Here is an 8924-nt window from a genome sequence, read left to right on the forward strand (position 1 = left end):
GTCGGGGGTTTAAATGGAGAGAAAATGTTTTGAGAAACGATGTACAAATGTGCTTTACACAATTGATGTGTGTATGGATTTGGATAACCATTGTGTGAGCCCCTAATAAAATGTTAAAAAAAAAAAAAAAAGACTGAGGCCAGTGAATCAGACCCTGGGCTGCCCATGGCCCTCCCAGCTGTGGCCCAGGCATCCCCAGGGAGCACCGAACACATGTAGTATGTGTTTCAAAGCAACCACTGCCCCTGAAGCAGGCCGGGTCTCCCAAGAAAGAGAGCACATCAGCCCCAGCCTGCCTTGCGGTGAGTGGTCCCTGACCCCAGGCCAGCCCTCCTGGGCCAGTGCCTGCAGCCCAGGTCCAAAGTAGTGCTGGGGATTGTTCCTAAGCAGGCACAGGTAGCCCCTGGCACTCCCTGGGTCAGTGGGGCTGGCAGTGTCCATGGCACTGTGTCTAGTGAGAGGCACAGAGGATGTGAGACATGCTGGAAAGAGGGCCATGAGAGTCTCCCCACCTCTGCAGTCCCCCGGGAGACACTGTCCTCTAAAGAACCACCGTGGGTCATCCCAGGAAAGCGGGCATCTTTGCAACAGGGTGGTGGGGAGGGCACATCCTCAGCCTGGAAGGAGCAAGGCTCTCCAGGCTGAGAGAGTCAGGGGTCCGGTGGGGGCACGGGGTAAGGTGGGGCCTTTGAGACAGGGGACAATGAGAAGGGGGAGAAACCAGGTCAATAAGAACTCAGGGGCTGGGAAGGGAAGACAAGGGGCTAGGTGAACATCTACTTAATTTTGTCCATGTACATATATTTATAGAGCTCATCTTTGGGAAACTTTACACAGTGGAGAACTTTCACCTCTGGCCCACCCCTCTCCTCCTCGATTCTCATCCCCTCGCCCCACCCTGCTCCCCACCTGGTATGCCCACACCCAATACAGTGGCCCAGGGACCCTCTTTCAAAAGCTCCCAATACCTAGGAGGGAAAGGAGCCCACAGCACCCACCACCATCCTCTGGGAGGATGAAGGGACTTCCAGACGCCAAACGGTGTTCACACCTGAGCCACCACCCACCACCAGGCCTTTCAGGCTCCTGAGCAGGGCGTTCAGGCCTGGGGGTGCAGGGCAGAGGGAGCCAAGTAGCGCTGGCGGGCGTGCTTCTCGCAGTACAGCTCGTCCCCCACCCAAAAGTGCCCTCGCATCTTGAGGTTCAGGCCACAGTCGGCGCAGGTGTAGCAGCCCGGGTGGCGGTACCGGCCCTCCTGGATGCGTACAGCCTGGTTCCTGCGGGGAAGGGAGGGGGGTCCTCAGCCTCAGGGGCGCATCGAAGCTGCCTCAGGCTTGTCCACAACCCACAGTCAGGGCCCGGAAGAACCCAAACCCCCGCCCTACCCCGAGGCCTGGCTTGCCCTTCTGCCACCTCCCCTGGCCCCATCACCCTACCCCACCCTGCCAGAGCACCCAAGCCTGCCACTCCCCATGCCAGTCCAGAGCCTCCTAGAGTCCTTCTGGTGGGACAACAGAGGGTCACTGTGGCCACAGGCCTGCGACTTAAGGGGTCACCCAAGAACACGGAATGCCAATTCTCAGAGCCCCTGGCCTCTGGAGTCAGGAACCCTGGGGTGCGGCAAAGGAACTTATGTCTGTAAGGGTGACGGGGGAAACACCTGTTACCCTGAGTAAACTCCCTGCAGAAGAAACCAGGTTTTTCAGCACGCTGCTTTATCTCTGAGCTTCAGGGCCCTAGCGAGCATCCCGTGGACAGGTGAGGACCAGATGATACCCAGGGAGCAGGAGGGATTTTCCTAGAGTGGAGCACCTCGCCACCCCCTCCGAGTGCTGGGGAAATTCACCTGGGGCCTCTCAGCAATTCTCTGCATGACAATGCCACCCACTGAGAACCAGGAGCCCACTTCTGAAAAATCTAGCCTGGTCCAAAGGGGCCGAGGGCGGGCGGGGAGAGTTCGATTTTCCAGCAGGAGCTGCCTCGTGTAGAGGCAGGTCTCCTGGGGCTTTGCGATGCACACAGCAAAAACCACTTGCTCACAGCGACCTTGTGTGCAGCGGAGTGGAACTGTGGCCCACAGGGTTTCCCAGGGGTAATTTTGGGAAGCAGGTCACCAGGCCTTTCTTCTGAGGTGCCTCTGGGTGCAAAGGTGAAAATAACCCACCAGGAAAATCAGTGGGCCACCTGCTCCACTCTGGGGTCCTGTGCCCAAGGTCCCTCTCCAGGCACTCCCCCTCCTCCAGCTCCCCGACCCCCCAGCACTCACGAGATGCTCGTGTTGCACTTCTCACAGGTGTGGAGCTTCGGGGGTGTGGCCAGGACCCTGCCCGTGGGCGCAGAGGTCTGGGGGCTCAGCGAGCTAGGCAGGACGGCTGGAGGGCCACCTGGGAAGGGTGGAGGCAGACACAGCGGACATGTTCTGTCACAGGCCCAGGTGCCTCATCCAAAGTTCAGTCACATACAATCCCCAAAGTGACAGTGGGTCTGAGAGGTCAGTCATGCGAGGGAAGGCCGAGCCTGGGCCACCACCCACCGGGCCGGGCTGAGCTTGCTCCGCACAGGCAAACCAGCCGAGGGACGGTCAGTGCCCCCGCCTTTGTCTGGCCTGCACTGCCCTGATGATGGGGCTCCTGGCTCAGAACAGCCGCATGTGCCTTCCCATGGTGTCCAATTCACAAGGCTCAGACATGTGTCAGTGTGGCCTGGGACAAAGCTACCATGAAGCCCGGATTTTACCGGGCAAACAGTGTCCCTATTTCTGCCCCTTAGGACACGCTGGCTTCCCACAGTGAGGCCCAGCCATGTGCCCTCCCCTCTGTCCCTTCACCCCTTCACCCTCCCCCCACCACCCGTCCCAGTCCCCATCCCTGTCGTCAGCCCTCTCCTGGGCCCGCAGAGGCATTACTTCACAGTGGCAAGGCTTGCTGTCAACCTTCTCCCAGGAGCTAGCTCTGAACAGCACAGCTGGACCAGCCACTAGTAGTGGCCATCTGCCTCTCAAGCCCTTCTCCTGACCCCAACCCCCCCTCTCCATCCCTAATGCCGCTGCCCAGGTCAGGTGCTCCTCATCTCACACACACACACACACACACACACACACACACACACACACACACACAGCTGTCCAAGCAATGTCACCATTCTAAATGACTGAGATGCCCCAGCCCTCTCTGTCCTGCTCTGTGCCAGCCTGGCCAACAAGCAAAGCTGGCCATTGTTGCCCAGTGCAGGCACAAAGGACTGCCTGCAGCGTCTGTGCTGCCACTCTTGGCATCCCTTGCACTGCCCGGCATGGTTCCTTGCCTGACTCTCCCAGGGACGGGCTCCCCAGCCTGGCACACAAGACCCTCCCAAGAGATGCAGCCTCCACCCCTGCCAGTCCACACCCAAAGCTGGCCTGCTGGCAGCCTCTGCAGCCCCTGGGTCTCTCTACCACTGTCTTAGGTTGAAACCTCCATCTTTCTTCAAGGGCCAATTCCCTCTCCCTCCCAAAAGGCCCTCCCGGGCCTGCTCCATCATCACACACACCCCTCTCTCCTGGCCCTGGTGGGCACCGCCTACTGCCGCCTTCTGCATAACCCCTACTGGGCAGCAGGCTCCATATCTGACCCCCTCGGTGGTGCCCAGTCCTGTGCTGCACTCCTAACAGGCACCTAGGGAAAATGCACTCAGCCAAACGCCCAGTCAGCACCCCGGGGTGTGCTGGGGGCCCTGCCCCTGCCTGAGTCCCTGTGTCCACCTGTCTGCCCATCCCTCACCTCTCTCTTCAGCCTCGAGGGCTTCCTGCAGGAACCGAAAGGAGCTGGATTGCCGGGGAGCCCCCCGCCCCTCACGGTTTTCCTGTAGCATCTTGAAAACTTCAGAGTCCTCTTCCAGGAGGCAGCTCCCTGCTTCTGAGTCTGCACTGTGGGGGTGGAAGGCGGCCAGAAATGAGGCCCCTGCCCCCTCCCCCCAGGTTTAAGGACGGCCACAGCGAAGAGTGTACCCCGTAGGAAAGGGGCGCCACCCCTCCCCGGAGACCAGGGACCCCCCACCTACCCTTCCCAGCCCCTCTGAGATCCCAGCCCGACTTGTCAGGGCCAGTGGTACCTGAGCCTGGAGGACTGGGCGCCCTGGGAAGACGGCAGGACCCACACAGCCGAGTCGCCAGCGCGGCCCTGGCCAGCCTGTGGGGAGGAGAAGCAGCCAGGGGAGGAGTCAGTCAGTGGCTGGAGCCGCGGACCCACAGCTCCGTCGGCCAGGTTGGCGGTTCCCTGGCTCCAACACCAGAGGGCTCCCAACCCCCATTGACCAGCAGGCCCCGCCACCAAGTGGCCAAGGGCCTGAGCCTACCCAGGACTGCTTGGTGCCAGGAGGAGGGAAAGCGGCAAGAAGCCAGGGAAGGGTCAGCTGGGAAGGGGAGGACCTTGTCCAAGCTTCAGAGGCCTATGTGGGTTGAGAGAGGTGCCTGGGCTGGGGACAGAATGAAGGCCACCTGGTGACGGGCCAAGCATGACTGTGCTGCGTATTTCCCTGATCTGCCAGGAGGTGGCGATCCCCAGTGGTGCAAAGGACTGATGTCCCCGGCTAGCAACTCACAGTCCAAGCCCCCTCTGCCCCCCAGCCCCAGAGGCAGCACCTCAGAAGGGAGCTCGGGAGGGTTTCAGATGACATCCGGTCCTTGTTTTCGTTTCGTGTTGCTATGTTTTCAGAAGGAGCCCTGGCAGCGGCAGAGTTGTTACACATTGGGCTGTTCACAAGGTTAGCAGTTCAAAACCACTAGCCGCTCCGTGGGAGAAGGATGAGGCTTTCTACTCCCATAAAGAGTGCCAGGCTCGGAAACCCCCAGGGGCAGCTCTCACCTGTCCTATAGGGTCACTCACTGAGTCAGAATCAACTCAGTGGCAGTTCATTTGACTTTTGAGTTTCTTTGCTTGGCTTTCAAAGATGCTGCCCGCCAGAGCCTGCCTCCACTCTGAGAAACAGGCTGACCCTGTGGCCGTGAGGAGGCAGAAACATAAAGGGTGAAGTGAAGGGGCCACACAGAGTCCGAGGCCCCCCAACTCTACACAGGCGGCCCCTCTCCAACTGCCCTGGAAGGTCTGTTCAGGCCATGAGCCTTGGAGAGCGGGGCCTGTCTTGGGGCCCACACTCCTGCAGCAATGCCAGCTCCTTAGGTGTGCCCCGTCCATCTGGGCAGGTACATTCATTTGCTCCCTGCATGCCAGTCTTGCCTTCAGAACATTCTAGAGACAGCAGGGAAGCCAACGGTTGCCCAGGGGCTTGGAGGGTGAGGTGGATGGTGGACCACATAACACAGGAAGGGCAGCCTGTAAGGGCATCACACACGTGTCCAAGCCCACAGGACTTTATGCCGGGAGCGAGCTTCAAGGCTGACCGCTAAATTCAGGTACTCACAGTGGAGCGATGTTTGTTCAGGAATTGTAATACACGTTCCACACAGATGCAAGCCCACTGCCACCAAGCCCATTCAGACTCACAGTGACCAATGCAAGGTTTTCTGGGCCTGTATGTCTTTATGGGAACAGACAGCCTCTTCTTTCTCCCACAGAGCAGCCGCTGGGTTTGAACCAACAACCTTGCAGTTAGCAGTGCATCACACGCCCCCAACGGTGACACCAATCATGGGGGAAGGGAGGGATGACTGTGCATGGGCCAGAAAGGGCACAAGGTGGAGTCTTTCTATATACCCACAACTCCTCTGAAAAATAAAGTCTTTTCATTAAGTTACTCTCGGCCACACTGCTCCGCCCCCAACAGAACAGAGCCAGTGGGACAGCAGCGGGTCCTGTGCCAAACCAGGCAGGCTGGCACAACGGCCTGGGAAGCCACATTCGCTCAGTGGCCAGTAATTGTCACCATTATTTTAAAATGCAAAGTCATGCATGAATTATGGGGTAGAGTGAAAAATAAAAAAGGCATGATTCTTTAGCTAAAAGAGGAAACTCCAGAGAGTCTGGGGAAGATAGCCTTAAACTCTCAGCCCCTGCCCCCTGCCCCTTCCTCAGTTCATGTTCCTCTGTAGTACAGGGCTGTGAGGAGGGAGGGAGAGGACCAGGGAAGGCAGCGGGGGGCAGGGCTGGGGTCCTCAAGCAGCCTCCCTCCCGGGTGCCTGGCCTTTGAAAGAGTGCTGTCAACCAGCCACCGTGTCTTTGTGTGTGCCCAGAGGAAGAGTGCTCTCCTTCCTTTCCACCTTCGCATTTATTCACCTGTGCCTGCCTGGAAGGACAACTTCTGAGTCTCTGAGAGACATGTCAAATGGGCTGAAGGAGGGGAGGGGGCACCCTGCATCTCGGGAAGGCCTACGCCCCTCCTCGCCCCTCACCACCTCTGCCTTTCCAGCCTGCCCCTGTCCTCACCTGTGGGTCCAGACCACCAAGCCAGCCTGCTGCAGAAGGAACCCCCACTCCCTCGCCTGGAGAGGTCTCCCCTCTCTGCTCTCTTCCTTCCCTCACAAGAAGAAATATTCACCTTTAAATCAGAGGAGCCGCTCCCTCCTCACCTGGCCTTAAGAGTTAGCTGTAGCCAACACCTCTCTTGAAAAAGAAAGGTGTTCTGGGGCACCCAAGGCCCTCTAGATGCTAATGGGCTGAAGTAGGGGTGGGGCGTGGGGAGAAGTTCTGCAGCCCAACAAGTTTGAGAACTGGACGAAAATAAGTAGGTTCCTTTCTCACGGGAGTTCTTAAGCCCTTAAGATGCTGAAGTGCACAGCGAGCCCTGAGAGGGGGCTCAGGAGCTCAGGCTCCCACGCCCACTGGCCCTGCCTGTAGGCCTGGATGTCAGCTAGCCACGCGCTCGCCTTTCCACAAGAGCATCTCCTGGTCCCACAAGCCTGTGGGGCACAGAACAGATGCTCACTAAATATTTGCCAGAGGAATGAGGAAATAACCCAGGGTTCTCAGGGTCAAGGAAGGGAGCTTTGTTAGAGCAACGCTGCAGGCCCAGGACTGGGCCAGGCCTCCCCAGCACCCAGCTGGCAGCTCCTCCCACAGCAGTGCAGGTCCCTGAACTTGGGTGTGCATCCGCTTCCCCTCTCCTCCCCGGGGAGTCTGTGCAAACAGATGGCTGGCCCTGGGGGGTGGAACCCAGAGCTGCTGATTCCCAGGGGCTGTGGAAGGCCAGAGGGTCTGTCCTTCACAAGCTTCCAGGTGCTGCTGCTCGAGAACCGGGGGTACACTCTCCTTGGCTTGTCTTGGGGCACGAGGGAGGTGCCCAGGAAGACACATGGTCCCCCACAAGACTCTGCCCAGGAGTCTTGGCTGAAGGAGGCGGGTGGCCTGCTCTTGGCCTAAGCCCCCCTTGAGACCCTTTCCCACCCACCCCACCCCCACCCTGGCACCCAAACCCTCCAGGACCTGCTGGTTCCACTGAGTCTCCAGCCCTCTCATGCTCTCTCTCTATCTAAACCCTACGCAGGCCCACCTTCAGTGTCCAGCAAATTGCCAACTCAGCTCTCCCCCTGCCCGAGCGCCTCCAGCTGTCAGAATTCATCCCACACTGCTCTGAGCCTAGCTGATCCAAAACTGCATGTTTGTCTTATCTCTGCAACTAGATGGCAAGTTGGGGGCTGGGGGGGCTTCATCTAAAATGCCTCTGTGCCCCACTCCACCGCACTGCACCCAGTAGACCACCAGGTGGGCACACAGCAGGTTGCTGGGGAACCCCTTCTGTGCATCCCACCCCCACTGCCCCAAATCCCATTCCTTCCAGACCTTTCCAGCACCCTCCCCCCAAAGGCTCTCTCTGGAATGCAAAGTCAGCCCCGAGGTAGCATTCCAGCAGCTGGGCTTTGTCCCCTTCACCCCATGGAGGACCGGACACCTCCTCTGCCCCCAGCAGCTGTGGCCCCACTGCTGACTGCACATCACTCCCTCACCCCCATCTCTGATCTTGGCGAGAAGACGTACCTCCAGTGGGGGCTAGGATGTCACTAGCAAACAGGGGCCTAGGGAGCCCCAGGAAGAAATGGTGTGTGGGGGGGGGAGTGTGGAGGGGAAGTCAAGAGCTACTTGCTGTGGCCCCCTTGCTGGTAACTCTAGGGCTGAGGAAGAGGAGGGAGCAGCCTGCCTGGTGGGGATTGGGAGATGGGGGTGGGCACAGACTTGGAGGAATGTATTCAAGAGCAGCCGGCAGAGCCAAAAGGGAACTGTCCCAACATCAGCAGCAGAACTATTTCAGGCCCAGCCCAAGAGAAACAGTGGGGAGGGGAAGGTGAGGAGCCGAGGCCGGGGGCTGGCTGGGCTCGCAGGGGGCGAGGGCTGTCTAGGCCCCGCAGGCAGGGCACTACCCACTGCCACAAGCAGTGGTCTCCCTGGCTCAACGGAGCAGTCGCTAGGAGATGGCGGCTCGGGTTCCCAGGGACCCAGGTGGGCCAACTGCTTGCCTGAGCCCCAGGGGGCACCACCGGCCGAGGAGGGGAAGGGCTGAGTTCTTGGAGTCTCTCTTCCCCTGGTGGTGGGCTTACCTGTCGGCTTGAAGCGTGACCTCCACCTCCGTAAGAGAAGCGGTCAGCAGCGAGTCCAGGGGCATGTGTCTGGCTCTGGAAACTGAAATGGAGGAACGGACATTATGTGTGTTAGGGTCTCCACCCAGCCTGTCCCAGGGAAGATGGGGTGCCCTCAGAGCCCCCCTTAACATAGCTATTTGAGTCGTGGAGTGGCTCAGCCCAGAGCTCAGGGGCCCAAACCCTGCACTCACCTGCGGTCACTGACCGCTGCCTCTCTAGGGAAGGCACTGGGGCTGCTGGGGGGTGGGGTGGCGAAGGGGCTGCCTGGCTGGGAGCTGAATGAGGTCGGGCTGGAGTAGGAGGACCGCAGAGAAGACTGACTTTGTGTCCTCACTGAGCCCTGTGGAGAGAGGGCCAGGAGAGCTGGCAGCTCTGCCTTCAGAAGTCCCTGCCCCTCAGGCCTCACCCCTCACTTCAG

The 8924-nt window shown here is 59.5% G+C and overlaps 1 protein-coding gene across 2 annotated transcripts in view; it reads right to left on the reverse strand.

The window, feature by feature from the left end:
• Nucleotides 1–780: 780 nt before the first annotated feature.
• The window catches only part of PDLIM2 (PDZ and LIM domain 2), a 13449-nt gene continuing 5305 nt past the window's right edge, over nucleotides 781–8924 (reverse strand). The window contains exons 5-10 of one of the 2 annotated variants that reach the window (XM_045286796.1): nucleotides 8698–8846; nucleotides 8465–8546; nucleotides 4090–4166; nucleotides 3759–3904; nucleotides 2267–2384; nucleotides 781–1277 (exon numbers count right to left, since the gene is read on the reverse strand). In XM_045286796.1, coding sequence (XP_045142731.1) covers nucleotides 1100–1277; nucleotides 2267–2384; nucleotides 3759–3904; nucleotides 4090–4166; nucleotides 8465–8546; nucleotides 8698–8846 — 750 coding nt within the window. In that variant the 3' untranslated portion in view covers nucleotides 781–1099. The remainder of the gene's footprint in view (nucleotides 1278–2266; nucleotides 2385–3758; nucleotides 3905–4089; nucleotides 4167–8464; nucleotides 8547–8697; nucleotides 8847–8924) is intronic. The other variant, XM_045286797.1, reaches the window with a different exon arrangement.

Source organism: Echinops telfairi, unplaced genomic scaffold, assembly GCF_000313985.2.
Source record: "Echinops telfairi isolate 266 unplaced genomic scaffold, ASM31398v2 ScPeMD7_9;HRSCAF=40, whole genome shotgun sequence".
Lineage (NCBI taxonomy): Eukaryota > Metazoa > Chordata > Mammalia > Afrosoricida > Tenrecidae > Echinops > Echinops telfairi.